Below are 21,379 nucleotides of genomic sequence, written 5' to 3'. Positions count from 1 at the left end.
AAAGCGCAGAAGAGCAATAGTTATAGGGGACTCTATAGTCAGGGGCACAGATAGGCGCTTCTGTGGACGTGAAAGAGACTCCAGGAAGGTATGTTGCCTCCCTGGTGCCAGGGTCAAGGATGTCTCTGAATGAGCAGGGGGAATTCTGAAGGGGGAGGGTGAACAGCCAGAGGTTGTGGTACACATTGGTACCAACGACATAGGCAGGAAGAGTGGTGAGGTCCCGTAGGGGGAGTTTAGGGAGTTAGGTATTAAGTTAAAAAACAGGACTTCTCAGGTTGTAATCTCTGGATTACTCCCTGTGCCACGTGCCATTGAGGCTAGAAATAGGAAGATAGTGCAGCTAAACACGTGACTGAGCAGCTGGTGTAGAAGGGAGGGTTTCAGATATCTGGATCATTGGGCTCTCTTCAGGGACAGATGGGACCTGTACAAGAAGGACGGGTTGCATCTAAACTGGAAGGGCACTAATATCCTGGCTGCAAGGTTTGCTAGCGTCACTCGGGAGGGTTTAAACTAGTGTGGCAGGGGGATTGGAACCAGAGCAGTAGGACAGCTAGTGAAGTAAATGTGGAGGACATAGTAAATAAGGCCAGTAGGACTAAGAGGAAGAACAGGCAGGGAGATGTTGCTGAGCACAGCGGGACTGGTGGTCTGAAGTGCATTTGTTTCAATGCGAGAAGTGTAACAGGTAAGGCAGATGAAAGAGCTTGGATTAGTACTTGGAAATATGATGTTGTTGCTATTACAGAGACTTGGTTGAGGGAAGGGCAGGATTGGCAGCTAAATGTTCCAGGCTTTAGAAGCTTCAGGCGGGATAGAGGGGGATGTAAAAGAGGTGGGGGAGTTGCATTACTGGTTAAGGAGAATATCACAGCTGTACTGCGGGAGGACACCTCAGAGAGGTCATGCAGCGAGGCAATATGGGTGGAGCACAGGAATAGGAAGGGTGCAGTCACGATGTTGGGGGTTTACTACAGGCCTCCCAACAGCCAGCGGGAGGTAGAGGAGCAGATATGTAGACAGATTTTGGAAAGATGTAAAGGTAACAGGGTTGTAGTGGTGGGTGATTTTAACTTCCCCAATATTGACTGGGACTCACTTAGTGCTAGGGACTTGGATGGGACAGAATTTGTCAGCAGCATCCAGGAGGTCTTCTTGAAACATTATGTAGATAGTCCAACTAGGGATGGGGCCATTCTGGACCTGGTATTGGGGAATGAGCCCGGCCAGGTGGTCGAAGTTTCAGTGGGGGAGTATTTCGGGAGCAGTGACCATAATTCCATAAGTTTTAAGGTACTTGTGGATAAGGATAAGAGTAGTCCTCGGGTGAAGGTGCTAAATTGGGGGAAGGCTAATTATAACAATATTAGGCAGGAACTGAAGAATTTAGATTGGGGGCGGCTGTTTGAGGGTAAATCAACATCTGACATGTGGGAGTCTTTCAAATGTCAGTTGATTAGAATCCAGGACCAGCATGTTCCTGTGAGGAAGGAGGATAAGTTTGGCAAGTTTCGGGAAGCTTGGATAACACGGGATATTGTGAGCCTTGTCAAAAAGAAGAAGGAAGCATTTGTAAGGGCTGGAAGGCTAGGAACAGATGAAGCACTTGAGGAATATAAAGACAGTAGGAAGGAACTTAAGCAAGGAGTTAGGAGGACTAAAAGGGGTCATGAAAAGTCATTGGCAACCAGGATCAAGGAAAATCCCAAGGCTTTTTATACATATATAAAGAGCAAGAGGGTAACCAGGGAAAGGGTTGGCCCACTTAAGGACAGAGATGGGAATCTATGCGTGGAGCCAGAGGAAATGGGTGAGGTGCTAAATGAGTACTTTGCATCAGTATTCACCAAGGAGAAGGACTTGGTGGATGATGAGCCTAGGGAAGGGAGTGCAGATAGTCTCAGTCATCTCATTATCAAAAAGGAGGAGGTGTTGGGTGTCTTGCAAAGCATTAAGGTAGATAAGTCCCCAGGGCCTGATGGGATCTACCCTAGAATACTGAGGGAGGCAAGGGAAGAAATTGCTGGGGCCTTGACAGAAATCTTTGCATCCTCATTGGCTACAGGTGAGGTCCCGGAGGACTGGAGAATAGCCAATGTTGTTCCTTTGTTTAAGAAGGGTGGTAAGGATAATCCAGGAAATTATAGGCCGGTGAGCCTTACGTCAGTGGTAGGGAAACTTTTAGAGAGGATTCTTCGGGACAGGATTTACTCCCATTTGGAAACAAACAAACTTATTAGCGAGAGAGAGCATGGTTTTGTGAAGGGGAGGTCGTGTCTTACTAATTTGATTGAGTTTTTTGAGGAATTTACAAAGATGATTGATGAGGGAAGGGCGGTGGATGTTGTCTATATGGACTTTAGTAAAGCCTTTGACAAGGTCCCGCATGGCAGACTGGTGCAAAAGGTGAAGTCACACGTGATCAGAGGTGAGCTGGCAAGATGGATACAGAACTGGCTCAGTCACAGAAGACAGAGGGTAACAGTGGATGGGTGTTTTTCTGAATGGAGGGATGTGATTAGTGGTGTTCCACAGGGAAATCTGCTGGGACCTTTGCTGTTTGTAGTATATATAAATGATTTGGAGGAAAATGTAGCTGGTATGATTAGTAAGTTTGCGGACGACACAAAGGTTGGTGGAGTTGCAGATAACGATGAGGATTGTCAGAGGATACAGCAGGATATAGATTGGTTGGAGACTTGGGCGGAGAAATGGCAGATGGAGTTTAATCCGGACAAATGTGAGGTAATGCATTTTGGAAGGTCTAATGCAGGTGGGAGGTATACAGTAAATGGCAGAACCCTTAGGAGTATTGACAGGCAGAGAGATCTGGGCGTACAGGTCCACAGGTCACTGAAAGTGGCAACGCAGGTGGATAAGGTAGTCAAGAAGGCATACGGCATGCTTATCTTCATCGGTCGGGGCATAGAGTATAAAAATTGGCAAGTCATGTTGCAGCTGTACAGAACCTTAGTTAGGCCACACTTAGAATATTGCATGCAATTCTGGTCGCCACACTACCAGAAGGACGTGGAGGCTTTGGAGAGGGTACAGAGGAGGTTTACCAGGATGTTGCCTGGTCTGGAGGGCATTAGCTATGAGGAGAGGTTGGAAAAACTCGGATTGTTTTCACTGGAACGACGGAGGTGGAGGGGCGACATGATAGAGGTTTACAAAGTTATGAGCGGCATGGACAGAGTGGATAGTCAGAAGCTTTTTCCCAGGGTGGAAGAGTCAGTTACTAGGGGACATAGGTTTAAGGTGCGAGGGTCAAAGTTTAGAGGGGATGTGCGAAGCAAGTTTTTTTACACAGAGGGTGGTGAGTGCCTGGAACTTGCTGCCAGGGGAGGTGGTGGAAGCAGATACGATAGCGACGTTTAAGAGACATCTTGACAAATATATGAATAGGAAGGGAATAGAGGGATATGGGCCCCGGAATTTCCATTTCGGCAGGTATCAAGATCGGTGCAGGCTTGGAGGGCCGAATGGCCTGTTCCTGTGCTGTACTGTTCTTTGTTCTTTGTTTGTTCTTTGTTATCTGTTCTTCATTTAACTGCACTTCCATGGTCCACCACAGAATCCCAGTTAAGCTGAACCACTAGACCATTCCACACTATGATGGCTTTCACAACTTGATTCACAATAAACACAGCAAGTGCTGCAGGCAGCCCTGCTCTACAGTACGGATATATATCAATTTGTCTTGCACTGAGCCAAGTTGTGTGATCTCCTTCAGCCAAAACTGTGTCTGGAAAGATCACTTAATGTCAGAAAATTCCATAATGATATACCCTGCGACATGGATTCATGAATCACTCAGATTTAAGTGACAGCCTCAGAGACTGCAGAGAGTACATGAAATCCTGCTGTCTCAGCTGCGTTGGCAAGTCGAGGACTGTTGCGAAAAATGGTGAGAAACGACAGCAGAATGGTGTTACTAAATAACATGGATCCAACAGGAAAACCGATCCAATGGAATGTGGATTCAACGGCTACATTACACTCACTGTTCTTTGCCAATAACAAACGCAACTCATTCCACAACTGTAAGAAAATCTTGATCCTTTTCTCAAAGCGATGCTTTTGGCCCTGTTGACCTAGAAACACAAAAATGAAACAAGAATAAGCCAAGTGTCTGTAAACAGATTAAGACCACTGTCATGTATCTGTAATGAATTGCCCTTCACTTACATTCCATGTCCCTCTTGAATTTCCCTTCTTTTCATTCTCTCAAAGACAACCATCATGTAGATTAGAAATAGCAGAAGCTTATTTGGTCAAAGAATTTCAATCTTGCACAGCTTCCTGTCATACACTCCCACTGCTTTCAGAGTAATATGAGGACACACCTTGTTCACAGCTCAACACGACTAGCATTAAAAAGTAACATTTTACCTGAAGGCATTTGCTGAAGGAACTGAGAAATAGTCTTTGATTTCACATTTGAGGCACTTTGGAATGTCCTGATTAATTCATACTGAAGTCCAAGAAGATCGGGTAGATTCTTAAGCATCCTTATATAACATGCCTAAAAAAAAACAGAATGGATATCATTTTGTAAAGCAATCAAGTTAAGCCATGAATTGTCAGAGGTCACCATTTCTCCAGCAGCTGCAGATCTTGCTCCTGTTTGCCAGTTAGTTAAACTGTTATATAACTCTGAATAAATGAGTTATAGAGCAAGGTATTAAATGATCCACTACCTATTGGAAACACATACCTGTTTAAATGAGCTGACTCATGTGACTTTTTAAACTTCAATTTGACATTGGGGAAGCTTAATGAAAGTCACAAGAATAAAAAAAGCATGGTGAAATTTATGTACAGATCGCAATTCAGGGAGAAAATTACATTTTTCAGCACACAAGAGTAACCCTTTTTAAAAACTTAAGAATTGAATCCTCAATTTGAGAATCCTTTAAAAAAATTTGTGAAACTGGCCGACTGTCCGCACCGCCAAGACCTAGATGAATAGATGTTACTTAAGGAACACACACAGAAGGAACAGAAGCATGGATGGAAGGCTAGGAATCTTTTGCTTGGCATGGAGATATTGCCATTGATTTTAACAGCTATGTCAGGCCGAAACTGGGCAGGGGGCAGTTGAAATGGGGCAAGGCCCCTACCCATTCAATTCCTACCCAATCAACACCTGCTCTGAGCCAGTGGGTTCCTTCCTTAAATATGTAGCTCAGACTCTGATAACATCATTGGGGCCTGCTTGCTATTTTTAACTGAGGCCTGAGGGGGGAAAGCAGTGGTGGCTTCCCCACCAAGCCAAAGCTGTTGGGGTCTGGATGCAGGGCCGAATTAGGCCCCGGTAAGTGTAAATTTCTCCATTTTTTACAGGTTCTCTAGTGCGCCAAGAGGAGCAGGAGCAGGGGGAAAACCTGGGGTACTACAGGCCCCAAAAGGAGATCTTGGGCCTCCCCTTACCCAGACCACCATGTTCTGCCCTGAGTACTGTGCTGCAATTACCTTGTGCTGGAGACTGCTACCCTGGGTATCCAGCCACTGAGCAGCCCAATTTGAACAGCTGGGCAGCTGCTTCCAAACTGTTCATATTGGGAAGTTGACAAGCTTGCTCATGAGGCCCAGCCATTAGAATTGGCCGAGCCTCTCTGGAACCACTCCAAGACAAACCGGCCACTCGCTAGGCTACGTTCCCACCCAGGAGTAAAAACTGACCCCATCATGTCAGAGAAGCATGGTGTGCTTAAGCAGCAGTCCAACTGGAAGGTACAACTGACATGCTAAAACAATAAAATGACTGGCATGGTATGACAGCAATAACAACAACAACATTTTAAGATCCTTATAACTTTTTTATATGACATTTATTGGCTTGTATATTCTGTAAACACAATAAAATACTCTGAATTCCAGTCACTTCATAAATACTGACAAATACATTGTTTTCTCTCTAAAGTCGTGTATCTGATAAAGATGGAAAATTCAATTACACAAAAAGTAATGTTCACCACCTCCTTCTTTCTGAATATTTGGCAAGTTTATTGAGTAGCTGAATAATGGAGACCAGGCAGGTCTCTGATTCAATCTCAGATTTGTGCCTAGTTAGCTAATGTCAGCCAGGATGTGTTCAGGGAATAGGGCTGTGTTTGGAAAATTATGTTTTAACTTAGCAAAGTGAAAATAGAGATATGTTGTCGAAGCCTAGGTTTGGATATTAGACCGTTTTTCTTTTCCTAGAGAACAGTGGACCTGTGAAACAGATTGCTGGCATCTCTAGTAAACAGTGACCCACTGTATTCCTTCAAGAGAGAGTTGGACTGACTCTTTTGGCCACAGAAAACCGAATCTCTACCTCTTAAATGTTCTGCTGCTCTTTTGTTCTCACTGGGAACACACCTCTCATGATTATATCACTGGAACTATTTTACTACAGAGGGCACATTATGCTAAGATCCATTCTGCTAATGAAGAGTGACAGTTAAACAACACTTAAAATACCTTTTGAAGAAATTGCCATAGGATAGGTGTCAGTTTCTTTCCATCCTTTTGCTCTACAACATGAGTAAAGTTCTCCACACAGGTTCGACGTTGACATTTCCAGGCAGAGGAACAGTCCAAAACATCACGGGGACAGGTCAGAAAATCCGATGGGTCTCCATACAGCAGTTTAACAATGGGACTCCCACCAATTCTGTCATCAGAACTCATCTGCTTGCCTACATCCAACAACCTTGCATCAAGATCCTGTGAATTACAAAAGGAGGGGAAAGTTTCCTCGTTTACTGGCTCCATGTCTCGAATGTTCATGAACAAGTCGCAGTTTAGAAGTGTTAGCAGTTTTGTAGGGAGACACATTTTGATAATTACTTACTGTTTGGTGAGTAGTTTTCTTTTAAATTCAAAATTGAATTTTTAACAACATCTAAGAAGGAATTAATTCTCCCAACGCTCAGATCTTGAGTTCACAGCAACAGATGTTGCTTCTGAAAGCAGACTAAATATCCTAAAAACTGATGATTCTGCCCCTTTATACCTTCAATGTCTGGAATAACATGTCCAGGATGAATAATTGCTCTTAGTTTCCGAGATCCGGTGGGCTGTCTACCATAACCTGGTCTTCTCTACATTGTAATAAATCTCAACTGTCATACCAATGTGTACAGGTTAAAAATAACAAATTTATTTGTATGTAAGATCATATACAAAAGTAGTAAGACAGCAAGAAGCTAAAAGTATTATCAAGACACAGTCAGTCAACAAGGTGCTATAAAAATAAAAAATGCTGGAAATACTCAGCAGGTTTGGCAGCATTTGTGGAGCAAGAAATGGATTTAATGTTTCAGGTTTCAACAGAAAGGTCACAGACCTGAAACGTTAACTCTGGCTGGGAATTTTTCAGGGACAAAGCGGATGATGATGGAAGCTGGGGGGGTGGGGGGGGTGCGGCTGTAAGATCGTGTGAAATGCCATCCGGTTGGGCCCCAACGTCATCACGCCAGGATGCAATTTCACGAGTGGCGGAAGGCAAGTTGCATGGAGATTCGAAAATGAGCAATTAAAAGGGAATTTAGACGGTTACGGAGGCAATCTAAACTTATTTTATGGGCTGCTCCAAATTTTCCGAGTAGCACAGGGTGTCAGACTCTCTTCAGCTTTTAAAGGGCAGTAACGGAGCAGCAGCTGTTGGTGTTGCTGCACTTGGCAGCCATGTAGTGAGGTGTTTCACTTACATCACAAGGAAGGAATAGGGCAACCATTTATTTGGGGTCGAGGCCCCCTTGAGGAGTTATTCTTCCTGTCAGGGGACTCACTGGGGAGGGGCCTGAGAGGAGGGTGGGCTGGGTAGCATTCAGCACTCACTGGAAGGATGCCCTCATTATAGTGGCAGGGCCCAGGTAGCATGGGCATCATGCAGAGTGATGGGGGTCCTTGGCTGGAGGCTGAAAGGGTCTGGTTGCTGACTGAATAGGGTGGTTTCCGGCTGCACGCTTCCTGATGGCCACAGTTTGACACAGGGCTCGGGCGCTGGTGGCCTTTTAAACAGGCTGCCAGCACTTCCTTCCGTGTCAGCTGACGACACGGCTGCTGCCTCAAGACCCACCTCTGGTCGCTGAGTGGTCGGCCTCCCTGCCTGCCGGCCGTTAATTAGACAGCCGCTTCAAGATTCCAATGGGAAGAGGACTCTGAGCGGGAGGGCCTTCGCCACCTGCTTCCAGTTCCGCTTTCCCTTTCCTGCCAAGTCCAATGAAATCCCAGCCTCAGTTCCTTTCTCCACAGACGCTGCCAGGCCTGTTGAGTATTTCCAGCATTTTCTGTTTGAATTTCAGATTTCCAGCATCCGCAGTATTGTGTTTTTGACAAGGTATTATGCCCTTTTCTAGAATGTACTTCCTCCATAGCTCCTTGCAAGACACAGCTTTTGGATAAAGGAATTTAAACGTCACAATGCATCGTTGGACTCCAGATGTTAATTCAGAACTAAAGTTGAGCAGGTAGGGTTGTCATTTATACCACAGAAAAGTCATTCGTATCACAGATATGTTGATGTTGAGACAGTAACTGTTTTTATGGTTCAGACATCAGAGAGGATGGAAATAATCTTTACTTTTACCACTTGAGTGGTAAATCATTGAAATCACTGCAAACTAAAGTCAAGTAGGTTCTATAAAGGACAGGAAATCCGCTCACCCAGTATACTGGCCAAGCCATGAAGATGAAAATCACCTCCAAGTAATCCATAGTCTTCTTAATCTTAATATTTTGATGAGAACTTGCCCAAACAATCTCTGACCTAATTATTTCAGCTAATATCACTAACTAAAGCTGGCCAATGCATAACAAATATGTGGATGGATCTGGTTAGTTATGTGTTCTGGCCACTCTGTCTTACAGAAACAGAAAGAAAGAACTTGCATTTATATAGTGCCTTTCGCGTCCTCAGGACATCTCAGAGCACTTCATAGCCAATGAGGTCATAATTGAAGTGTAGACATTGTTGTATTAAAGGCAAATTTAGCAGCCAATTTACACACAGAATGGTACCACAAGCATGAAGGAGATAAATGACCAGTTAATGTGTTTTAGTGATGTTGGTTGAGAAATAAATATTGACCAGGAATGTTCTGATTTTTGCCAAGGGATCTTTTATGTTGATCTAAGTGCGCAGGCAGGGTCTCAGTTTAATATATTATCTAAAAGGCAATGCTTCCATAGTGCTGCAGTGAAGTAGCAGCCTAGACTATGCAGTCATGACTCTGAACTGGGGTTTCGTCCAAGGCTGACAAGTTGCTCATAAAGTGATTCCTTCAAAGATACAGCTAGCTGATTTTTAAATAATTAACATTGCATTCAGAAACATTCAAAACGTTCCTCTGGAACCAAGTCTTTATCCTAACCTTGCCATGCCTTCTCTACTTTTCTCATGCTCCTCATTCACCTATTCATCCTTGCTTTAAAGCACTCTATGATGTCTTCCTGCACTATAAAAATATTGGTGTTGCTAGCTGCATTTTATCTACTGAAAATAGTTCTGAAAGTCCAAATGGTGAAAACGGTGTTATGACGATGAGCACATTTACCATACGTGGGCATCAGAAAGGAATACTTCATACAGTAATTCAACTAACCTTCAACAATGGAGAGATAAGAACTTTGATGAACTGCTTCTCCCATGCATTTCTAGCTTGCTTTGATGATAGGTGTTCATTCCACCTTTCTGGGTGCTCTGGGTAAATAATGTCACAGAAAAGGATATAATTCAGGATAATGTTCAGTATAGACCAATGATCTGCCCTCTCCAGTGATTATTATTGGACACTCTCAGGGGATAAATGTCCTTTTTGTTCAAAAAAGTTAGTTTCTAAGTTGTTAGGATAAGTACTCTACATATTATGGCATTAGATAAATTAAACTGCAGTTTTGCAAGTTGTGTGCAATGTACATTTGAGAGGCTGAATTATGACTGATAGGGGTATTTCTGACAGTGCACAATGTCGACCTATGGAATTGAAAAAAACTGACATTTTCCAAGCTGCATACAAACTGTACAAACAAAATTATGTTTTGCCACATGCAAGGTGTCCATGTCAAACTGCTTCAAATCAGGTTAAACCACTATAATGTGAGATAAATCTCCATATATGAATACCTTGGGACTGAAATCTCTCTGGGGTTATACTGGGTTTCTGGAAGCTTCTGTGAGGTCTAGTTGGGAGCAGAGCCTCTGTCTGCTTTTTATTTGGGTGCCTGTGTCAGAAGGGATGGGGCCAAGGGTGAGCCTCCCGATGCTGTGTCGCACCCCCCACACGATAGTTGACCTGTTCCAAAATTGGAGGTCGATATGTTGAGGGAGGTGAGATGTACGGGACTCCACTCTTGGTTCAATGAGTCCCATTAGGGTAGCATCATCTGCTTGGGGAACCCCAGATGCCCCTGTCCTCCCAGCACCAAGGCCTGTACATCATGAACACATCCTGGGACTCCCCAAGTTTCGGTGGAAATGAGTGTCACAGCATCTCACCACCTCCTTCAGAATGCTGTGGTCATGCTACTTTTAATCAAACTGATTTGAATCTTTGACAATCACTCTTGTGAGAAAATAAACTGAATATTGCTGTTTTAATAACAAGTAATTATAGGTTGTAGATGAAGGAATTAAAATCCCAAAAACCACTGATGATTGCAAATGAAAAGACGATTCTTCAAAAGAGACAGGACAACTCAATATAGTTTTGAGGGCTCTTCACATGTTCCCAGCACCCATTGTACTTGTTTGATGGTATGAGTAAAGAGTTCAGTGTACTGCACAAGACTACCCTATCATTACCTTGATGTTGATTCAGCAATTTATCAATAAGCAGATGAATGCAGGTGGCTATGTCATCAATGTTCTTCCCCAGTGTCTTTCCAAGCTGATTCAGATCTATTTCAAGATGCTGCCACAAGAACTCTGACACATTTGATACCCGTTGGCTAATCATTTCTCCAATGATCTGCATGAGAAATCAATGGACAGAATTTTGGCAGTTTAAGATTTATATAAAATGTGTTCACAAAGCAAGTGTTTTCAACTGTTCACCTTTTTATCGAGGGAATTTAATCACATCAGTCCACATTTTTGAATAACAGGGGATTGAAAAATCTCCACTAACCCATACATTTTAAATGTCAAATTATTACTCTGCTGTGACCACTTTCTGCAGCTATCACGTAATTGAATTTATTGTAGATGACAGATAAAAAATGATAGCCTGAAAATTATATTGTGTGATAATGCCATTTCACCACTTAACACTTTCATGTGAAAGTCCCTTGTCTGCTATTTTAGTGGAGACATTAACCATTTATTTTGAAAGAACTTAAAAAAAAAAGTGAAGAAAAGAATTAATATAAATGCTAGTTGCTCTCTCATGACGTGGAAGACAGAGGGTTGAGAACAGGTGTAGTTATTATCTGAAGCAGGGTTACAGTGGTGGGGATAAGGGGAACTGTTGCAGTAAACTTGTCCCACTCCAGGTGTGAGCACAAAAATCAAGGTTGACATTCTAGTGTGGGAGTGCTGCACTGTCGGAGGTGCCGTCTTTTGAGTGAGATGTTAAACCGAGGTGCCATCTGCTTGCTCAGGTGGATGTAAAAGATCCCATGGTACTATTTTGAAGAAGAGCAGGGGAGCCACCCCTGGTGTCCTGGCCAACATTTATCCCTCAGTCAACATCACAAAAACATGATATTATCACATTGCTATTTGTGGGAGTTTGCTGTGTGTGTACTGACTGCCACATGTCCTGCATTACAACAGTGACTACACTTCAAAAACTGCTTTATTGGCTGTAAAAGCGCTTTGAGACATCCAGTGGTCATGAAAGGCGCTCTATAAACACAAGTTTTTTTTGTCAATTGTCAGTGTCAGCACCTCTATTGGAGAAAGTGTGCAATTACAGAGTGACAAGATTTAGGCAGTTTCTGTCATAAATGTGGATATCGGAGTTTATAATGAAAAAAATTGACAGCAAGTGTGCGGATATATGATTTTTAATATATTATTGATTATAGATGCAAGAATTTCTCTTAGATACTCAATGTTTATTACTGCACAATAAAATTTTCAGGCTCAATAACTTAATAAAAAAAAGAGCTAGTTACCTGACGATGATGAACTGTCCCGAGCATCATTGACACATGTGTCAGTACTCGCAGTAACAAGAAAGCAACAGGAGTCATCTGTCGATCGGGTGCGACAACTTGATTTCTCTTGGAGGCACGTCCCAAGATGTGACCAGTCTGAGTTTGATCTCCGTGACTACAAAAGAGCCATAGAGCCATAATTGAGCCTAGAGATTCCTGAATTTCTGCTCTGCTACAGGTAGTGACCTAAAGTAAATTAACAGACTTCCAGCACTGGCCTAAGTTTGGACTGCTCTCTGGGGCCCACTCAGATTTCACTCAAAACTGCTCATGCCTACTGGCATTGCATTGCTGCTTTTAATAGCCAGTAGTGCCTTGCTGTGCGGCATCTTTCTTTTCTCCAAAAGTATAACTGGAGATAAGGTCAGTGTAAAAGAAAATATATTTTTTCATAGGATGTGAGCAGCGTTGGTTAAACCCAGCATTTATTGCCCATCCCTAATTGCTCGACAACTGAATGGCTTGCTAGACCATTTCAGAGGGCAGTTAAGAGTCAATCACATTGCTATGGGTCTGGAGTCACATGTTGGACAGACCAGGAAAGGATGGCAGGTTTCCTTCCCTAAAGGGCATTAGTGAACCAGAGAGGTTTTTATGAAAATCAATGATAGCTTCATGATACCATTACTGAGAATAGCTGTTAATTCCAGATTTTTATTAATTAGCTAAATTTAAATTCCACCAGCTGCTGTAATGGGATTTAAACCCATGTCCCCGGGACATTAGCCTGGCCCTCTGGATTACTAGTTGAGTGACATTACCACTACGCCACTGTCTGGCTACCTTTCCCCTATACTGAGTATTTGCATTGTAAATGACAAATTTTGTAGCTGATCGTTTGTGAGATTGGACAGTGTCCTTCCCTCAACCTCACTTGCAGTTTCCCATCACGACCAGTGGGAATGGTTGGGGTTGACAGGGTGGGGCGGATGGGGAGCCTACTCAGTTGGCATTCGCACTGTACTTCACCATGGCTTTGCACAACCAGTTTTGCATCAGCACAACCACTAGGTATGCAGTATTGCAAGGTTGTAATTTATAAACAAAGCTGCTAGGATCATCTAATATAAAATGTACATACTTTACTGAAGGAGTAAATCCAGCAACAGGTTTGTGAGATTGTCCACCAGTCACTTGATGACAATTAGGGCAGCGAGCAGTTTCCACCGGTTTCCCACACTGTCAATTAAATATTTGTTTAGTTAGTTATCAACTTGACTTTTCTCTCTGCCAGAAATGGCGAAGCTGCATCTCTGATTTGTTCATGGGCAACAAGCAGAAAACCTCAGCTTCTGGAAATCCAAAACAGAAAATAGAGGAAACATTCGGAAGGTTAGGCACCATCTGTGATAAGTGAAAGATTTGGTTGCAGGTGTTTGACAATACGGGAAGACATTGCTAATGATCAGCATTTAACAAAGAATGGGACAAAGGGGGAAAACAAACCCGCATGGGAAAAGAAACAGAATGAGCTGTAAATGCTTAAATGGGCAAGTGACATTTAGGATTTAGCATTAGACTCATGGACTTCCTGCACAGAAGAAAATGAGTTTCAATCCAAGTCAAATTTTGTTTCTCTTTGGCCAAGTCACTAAATGGTGCAATCCAAAGCAGTGGACCATCCTGTCTTGGGTGGATCTTCGGATTTAACCTGGCAGGACCAAACCCACAGCAACACTTCAGTAACCCCTGTTGCTGAGAAAATGGGGAATTCAGCTAAGCCAGCTCACTAAGGTCAATGTTCATACTATACAGCTACAAAGTGCTCAGGAGAAAGATCAGATACTCTCCCTGATGCTTGTATTGAACTTGGCTGGAACAGCATATGATGCCGAACACAGAATGAACAGAGTGGGATTGGGACTGCGACTGAAAATTAAGAATTACAGTTGCAGCCCACAGGGAGCTCAGGTTCATTCTTTGACAGCATGAAGGTGTTTGGTAAAGTAGTTAGCTGTATTTTCCACTCCACTTTGTTTCAGTTTCTCTAATTGGTGAGAAGCAGTGAAGCAGACAGATAGATGAGGGTGAGGGCGGAGTGGGGAGGTAAGGGAGCGGGTTACATGGGAGAAAGGTGGCAGCTGGGCATGGGCAGGCTTGTTTCTCCGGCTCTTAGTTGATGGATTAGCATTGTAGTATAGATGAGATAGTTCCATACAGCAAGAGGGAGCCAATTTGAATGCTAAGCCAGGATTACTACATCAATTTCAGCCCTTACTGAGATCTCAGCAGAACTTTCTCATTAAATTTTCTTTAACTCTCTGGGGGAATCGAAAGAAAAGAGAAATCAAATTTGTGGAGGTCAGATTTCATCCTGTATGCCCCCTAGAGGATTAACTGTGGAGCAGCACCAAGAATAACAATTCACCAAATGAGTGCCTAAATTGTAGAGAATAGTATATTATGTACAAAGCCTCATTAAAAAAAAAACTACAGCAAGTAATGACTAATGATTTAACTCTTTAACACTGACGTAATGAAAATGTTAAAGGGGGTGCAAAAGTTACTTGCAATTAACAAATACACTGAAATCTTATATAAATACTTAAAATAACAAATATGGATTCTTACCTCACCAACTGGAATACTTTCACCACAACTGCATTCTGCATTGAAATACAGAAAATGGAAGTTGCATCATTAAGAGTGCAGCAAGGACAAAATTGAGAAAAATTTCACCTTTATATAAAAGTAGTTTACTTGTCGTTTTGCTCTTGTGTAAATTATTTTTCAAGTTTCACAGACAGTGTTTTCCACCATTAAAAATCTCAGATGTAATATATACCAAGTATTAACCTTACATTGCTAGTAGAAAATAAACCTTGCAACATATCTGCCAGCCACACCAACAATGTCACTTGCTTGCAGTGTAATGCCTGCGACATTCATTTGTTAATGTCATTCCAAACAGGCACTCAATATTAGTAAAGACCAGAGATTTAACATTATAAAATGCATTGGAAACTGTAATGGCATTAGTACAATCTGCACATTCTTACACTGCTAAGGGTTCAATCTGGACATAATGAAAACACCTGAGCTCTTTGTAATTGTCTTCTGTCATACACCATTTTATAGCACCCATGGTATCAATATCTTCTGGTACGACTATTTTAGCTCCAGTGTAAAAAAGCAGAATATTTTTTAAAAGGCATGAAACTTTTAAATGCTGATGTTCAGAAAGACTTGGATGCACTCGTACAAGGAACACAACATTAGCATGCAGGTACAACAAGCAATTAGGAAGGCAAATTGGTAAGGGGATTGGAGTACAAGAATAAGGAAGTATTGCAACAATAGTACAGGGCTTTGGTGAGAACACACCTGGAGTACTGTGCACAGATTTGGTCTCCACATTTAAGGAAGGATATATTTGCATTGGAGATGGTACAGCAAAGGTTCACTAGATTGGTTCCCGGGATGAGAGGGTTGTCCTATGATGAGAGGCTGAGTAAATTGGGCCTAAGCTCTCTGGAATTTAGAAGAATGAGAGATGTTCCCATTGAAACAGACAAGATTCTGAAGGGACACTGAGAGGTTGTTTCCCCTGGCTGGGGAATCTAGAACACGGGGACATGGTCTCCGGAAAAGGGGCCAATCATTTCGGACTAAGATGTGGAGAAATTTCTTCACTCAAAGGGTTGTGAATCTTTGGAATTCTCTGTCCCAGAGGATTATGGATGCTCCATTGTTGGGGATATTCAAGGTGTGGATAGATAGATTTTTGATCTCTCTGGGAATCAAGGGATATGGGGAATCAGGCAGGAAAGTGGAGTTGAGGAAGATCAGCCATGATCATATTGAATGGTGGAGTCAGCTCCAAGAGCCGAATGACCTAAGCCTGCTCCCATTTTTTATACTCAAGTAATTAACTACCCAACAGTTAAGTACATTGACTGCAAAAGGTGAACAGTATATATGGAATCATACAACACAGAAGGAGGCAATTTACCCTGTTGTGCCCATACGGTACTTTCAAAGAGCTTTGCAATCAGTCTCTCTGCCCTGTTCTTTCCCCATAGCCCTGCAAATTTTTCCTTTTTAAGTACAAAGCCAATTCCCTTTGGAAAGTTGCTATTGAATCTGCTTCCATCACCCTGTCAGACAGTGCCTTCCAGAACTAAAGTAAAATAAATAATTTGAATCTTACTAAAACATCATCAAATCTACCTTGCCAACACTTTTTTTTAAACATAGCATAGATTTTCCAAGTTCCGAAGAAGGATCACTGACCCGAAACGTTAACTCTGCTTCTCTTTCCACAGATGCTGCCAGACCTGCTGAGTGGTTCCAGCATTTCTTGTTTTTGTTTCAGATTTCCAGCATCCGCAGTATTTTGCTTTTATTTTACTATTATTATAGATTTTCCAAGTCCTTGCACACCATGGGGCAGCTCACACTCTGCCAATGCCTCTGTCCATAACTTTCTGTACATTGGCAACATTCGGACAATCCAGGCAGGGCCCTGACAACTTCCTGAGGGCTGTGACTAGTGGTGTTCCGCAGGGATCAGTGCTGGGACCTTTGCTGTGTGTATTATATATAAATGATTTGGAGGAAAATGTAACTGGTCTGATTAGTAAGTTTGCGGACGACACAAAGGTTGGTGCAGTTGCGGATAGTGATGTGGATTGTCAGAGGATACAACAGGATATAGATCAGTTGGAGACTTGGGTGGAGAAATGGCAGATGGAGTTTAATCCGGTCAAATGTGAGGTAATGCATTTTGGAAGATCTAATACAGGTGGGAAGTATACAGTAAATGGCAGAACCCTTGGCAGTATTGACAGGCAGAGAGATCTGGGCGTACAGGTCCACAGGTCACTGAAAGTGGCAACGCAGGTGGATAAGGTAGTCAAGAAGGCATATGGCATGCTTGCCTTCATTGGTTCGGGGCATAGATTATAAAAATTGGCAAGTCATGCTGCAGATGTACAGAGCCTTAGTTAGGCCACACTTAGAATATTGCGTGCAATTCTGGTTGCCACACTACCAGAAGGACATGGAGGCTTTGGAGAGGGTACAGAAGAGGTTTACCAGGATGCTGCCTGGTCTGGAGGGCATTAGCTATGAGGAGAGGTTGGATAAACTCGGGTTGTTTTCACTGGAACGACGGAGGTGGAGGGGCGATATGATAGAGGTTTACAAAGTTATGAGTGGCATGGACAGAGTGGATAGTCAGAAGCTTTTTCCCAGGGTGGAACAGTCAGTTACTAGGGGACATAGGTTTAAGGTGCGAGGGGCAAAGTTTAGAGGGGATGTGCGAGGCAAGTTCTTTACACAGTGGGTGGTGAGTGCCTGGAACTTGCTGCCGGGGGAGGTGGTGGAAGCAGGTACGATAATGACGTTTAAGAGGCATCTTGACAAATACATGAATAGGATGGGAATAGAGGGATACGGTCCCCGGAAGTGCAGAAGGTTTTAGTTTGGACAGGCATCAAGATCGGCAGAGGCTTGGAGGGCCGAATGGCCTGTTCCTGTGCTGTACTGTTCTTTGTTTACAGTATGCATGATTACTTGGCATGTGTAAGGACAAGGAAAATCTAGCCTGATAACATCGTGAAAAGTGAAACATTGCTGTTTATGAGAATAAATGTACATCTGAGGTACATTTACAAAATACAAGTTTAAGGATTTCATGTGTAAGTTTAATCTTTTGTTATGGGTGATACAAACATTTAAAGGCATGCATAATACTTACCATACCACGTCAATTTCTCTGGCATCCAAAGCTTAGCTTCACTCCGAAGATCTTCCGGCATGGTTGGTAAGTAAGCACGCTAAAAATTAAACAAGATAAGTAAACATTGTTACAGTAGTTCAGCTACTATTGTAGATATGCTTCAAACATCAGCATCACTGGGGTCCACTCTGAAAATTCAGATAAAAATCCAAGTCAAGAAAGGACATGAGAGTTCTGTTCCACTGAATCCCAAGCTCTGGCATACTCATTCTAGTCCCAAGAATAGGCCCAGTGCCAAATTATCTAAAAATTTGGAGAATCTGTTTAAAGCTGTAGAAACACACTTGTGACATTGGAACACTTCAATAAGTTTCATTATCTTGGCAATCAAAGATAAGCTAGTACTGCGGCTAAATCAGATAAGATCATTATTTCATTATTCTTGGAATTTGGGGAAACAACACAAGTTCTAGTCTGTGAGTGGAACAGAATGGCGAACCCCTGTGTCCACCCCACCTCGATTGTCAGGTGGCAGACTAGTACTAAAGTGATATCAATGTCCCTCTTTATTGTTAGATTGATACCAACCTAGGTTGGGGGTGGGAGGGTTGGGGGTGGGGGGTGCGGGTGAGCGGGAGAGCGGAGGTGAGTGTAAGAGGTAAAATGATCTGGACCAGTTGCACCCGATCATGGAGTGACTTTTATGGCAGCAATGCAGAATTATGTGGTCCAGAGCATGATCCTACTAACGGAGGAAAGGTGCTGATAAAGCATTGGCAGTGGAGTCTACATTTATAAATGACAGGAAGAGAGATAAAGGAATAAACATTTAGCCCTTCACTTCAGCCTAGGAATGCTTAATGTTGGAGCTTTGCCTTTATACTGTTAATATCAAAAATCACAGACATCAAGCAATGGAATCTTTTTCAGGACAGGACAGACCAAAAGGATTCCTGCTACTCTCATATCTAGGATGAGGAAAGGCTACCGGGTTTGTGATAATCCTATTACATGCACTTAGAAACACAGAGCACAGAAGCAGGCCATTTGGCCTTTCGTGCCTGTACTAGCTCTTTGAAAGAGTTACTAATTAGTCTCACTCCCTTGCTCTTTTCCCAGAGCCCTCAAATTTTTCCTTTTCAAGGAGGCATAGACAGGATTAATCACAATTTACTATGTGAAGAGTAAAGAGGAACTGGATGACCAACTGCATGAATCAGGACATTGATAGCAAATTCCTTATATAGCATTGTGCGTCTGTGGTTTTCTCACCCTCATTTTTGCAGAGTCAAAAGCAATATTGCGGAGAGGGGATTGCAAAACATTTGTTCCACAGATGAAAACCAAGGCTGCGTGAACGATTATTTCAACCAAGATGCGTCGTTGGTTTGGCTGTGCTGGTGCAATCCGCAGGGAAGATTCTTCATTTCCTAGTTCATTCTTCACTAAAGCAGTGCAGAAATCCCTCAGGGCTGGAGCCTCCAGGATTTTACTATTGTTAATAAATTTCTGCAACGCGTTGATTGACTGAAAGATAACACATTTCACAAAATGAACACATATGAACCACAGTTTATTTCCTCACTTACAAACTTGGCTGCTAAACCCTTTATTGTCCCAAGCAAAAGATTCTCAGGACTGAGTGATGGAAGTTTCAATAACATTTCTTTTGTATGCAAATTCTTGTACTCATTAATGGGACGAGAAGTATTCGTGCTTTGTTCCACGCAGGGCACCCTGTATTGTAATCAAGCATGACCAGGTCATTTTATAAACTTTATCTCAGATAGAATCATTGTTTTCATTCAGGTTTTGGGATAAGGTTTGGAAATTGGGGTCGAAAGAAATTCTGAAAATATCCATAAATAAATATTTGTTTTGATGCTTCTGTCGGCTGCCTTATCTCAGAATGTAAGGAGAAGTGCAGACTGCAGAGAAACATCACAAGGTACACCACTTCTTCCTGTGAACTTTAATATTGCCTATTAAAAATGCTGCTAATGTCAGTAGAGATTTTGGGGGAGAAATGATATTAATGGAGAATGTCTTGCGGTGTTGCCTGCCCCCGGGGAATCGACATGTCTGCATAGTTACGAGAACGAATTTCTCCCCCATTAGTTTTTGCTAACTTTAATGCATCAGCACTTAGCCATTATAGAGCTTTAATGTGCTGCCAGACCTGCTGGGTTATACCATCTGATGCACAAGGCGAGTTTATATAACAAGGGCGTGTTTACATGTTTACTAATAGGTATGAAGAGACTCGCTTGAGAAAGGCGGCCTGCTGCTGAGGTGAAGATGTGTTGAACATGAACATGTCCCTTTTATGGACATAGACTGTACAGTGTAACAGAGCAGGTTTCTGATATTCTATCTCCTCAATTGCTCCTTGGGATGAAGTGCTTTTAATAGGCATCTCCAGAGGTCAATTAAAGGCTAATTGGTGCTTCTGAGAGCTGAGGTTTAGGTTGGCTGTTGCTTTTAAATCTTTTGTTTCTTCCCTTGGGAAGAGCAGCAGAAACCAGAAGAAACTACCGGTTTCCTTTCTTTTCATGCGATTGTTCAATTGTCGTTTGCTGTTGTTTGCTTGAGTAAGAGATTCTAGCCAATCAGGTGCCAGCGTGATGATGCATTGGCCCCAGCTATTAGAGGTTCAGAATTCCACACAGTTGAAGTTAGGTCAGGGATTGATTCTTACCGTCGAACTAGAGTGCAGACTGCGATCCTCTGCTGCAAACGAACATGTTACCTCACGGAACAATGCCAAGGCCAAGTAAACCTGCTGGTTACTTAAAGAGCACTGCAGAGCCTTTGAGGATCAAAGTTGTAAAACAAATATTTAGTGTTACTAAAATATGTTGAGTGAAAAAAATGCATAAAACTGATAAAGCCTTGAGGGTATTGTATTGTTAAATAAAATTAGAACATAAAAGAACTGTCTGCAAATACCTTTAACTTGTCAGTCACAATACACATCTGGCATCTCAAGACTGCCTCAGCAGCTGCGTCACGAATGGTTTTGTACTGCGGCCCACATAAAATAAATCGATCCATCTGTACACCATAACAACGCTGGAAGAAACAGCCACTCTACACATCAGTATACCAAACAATACAAGGACTGAGGTAGCAATTTTGCACCAAAATTAAAGTCTCTGCGTTTACATTGATAGACAATTATTTTACTACACCACATGTTTCCTTTTAACTATACAGAGGAAAATGCATTACTCTGTTACATCACTTCATTTAGACTCATAGAGTTTATAGCACAGAAGGAGGCCATTCAGGCCACTGAACCTCTGCTGACTCTCTGCTCTATTCCCAGATCCTTCTAATTTTTTATTTTTACAGTTTTTTTAAATCCACATTTCTTTTAAAAGCATGGACTCTGCTTCCACCAGTCTTTCTGCGAGGGTATTCCATGTCTGAGTAAAACACTCTGGAATAAAAAAATCCTAACCTGCTGTGTTGTTTTTATTTGGTGGTGATCTGAAGCTTATTTGTTTAAATACAAATAATTTGTGGTTGTACATA

At 42.4% G+C, this 21,379-nt stretch overlaps 1 protein-coding gene across 5 annotated transcripts in view; it reads right to left on the bottom strand.

Annotated features, from left to right (window-relative positions):
* LOC137384369 (E3 ubiquitin-protein ligase rnf213-alpha-like) overlaps positions 1-21,379 on the bottom strand; it is a 164,380-nt gene that overhangs the window by 10,132 nt on the left and 132,869 nt on the right. For all 5 annotated transcript variants that reach the window (XM_068058308.1, XM_068058310.1, XM_068058311.1 and 2 more), the window contains 12 exons: positions 20,792-20,914; positions 20,541-20,651; positions 19,115-19,369; positions 17,861-17,939; positions 14,731-14,765; positions 13,241-13,338; positions 12,118-12,274; positions 10,802-10,967; positions 9,603-9,700; positions 6,475-6,720; positions 4,399-4,531; positions 4,011-4,100 (listed from right to left, as the gene is read on the bottom strand). In XM_068058308.1, the coding sequence (XP_067914409.1) occupies positions 4,011-4,100; positions 4,399-4,531; positions 6,475-6,720; positions 9,603-9,700; positions 10,802-10,967; positions 12,118-12,274; positions 13,241-13,338; positions 14,731-14,765; positions 17,861-17,939; positions 19,115-19,369; positions 20,541-20,651; positions 20,792-20,914 (1,591 nt within the window). The remainder of the gene's footprint in view (positions 1-4,010; positions 4,101-4,398; positions 4,532-6,474; positions 6,721-9,602; positions 9,701-10,801; positions 10,968-12,117; positions 12,275-13,240; positions 13,339-14,730; positions 14,766-17,860; positions 17,940-19,114; positions 19,370-20,540; positions 20,652-20,791; positions 20,915-21,379) is intronic.

Source organism: Heterodontus francisci, chromosome 26, assembly GCF_036365525.1.
Source record: "Heterodontus francisci isolate sHetFra1 chromosome 26, sHetFra1.hap1, whole genome shotgun sequence".
NCBI classification, from domain to species: Eukaryota; Metazoa; Chordata; class Chondrichthyes; order Heterodontiformes; family Heterodontidae; genus Heterodontus; species Heterodontus francisci.
This window is presented reverse-complemented; position numbering and strand designations above follow the sequence as displayed.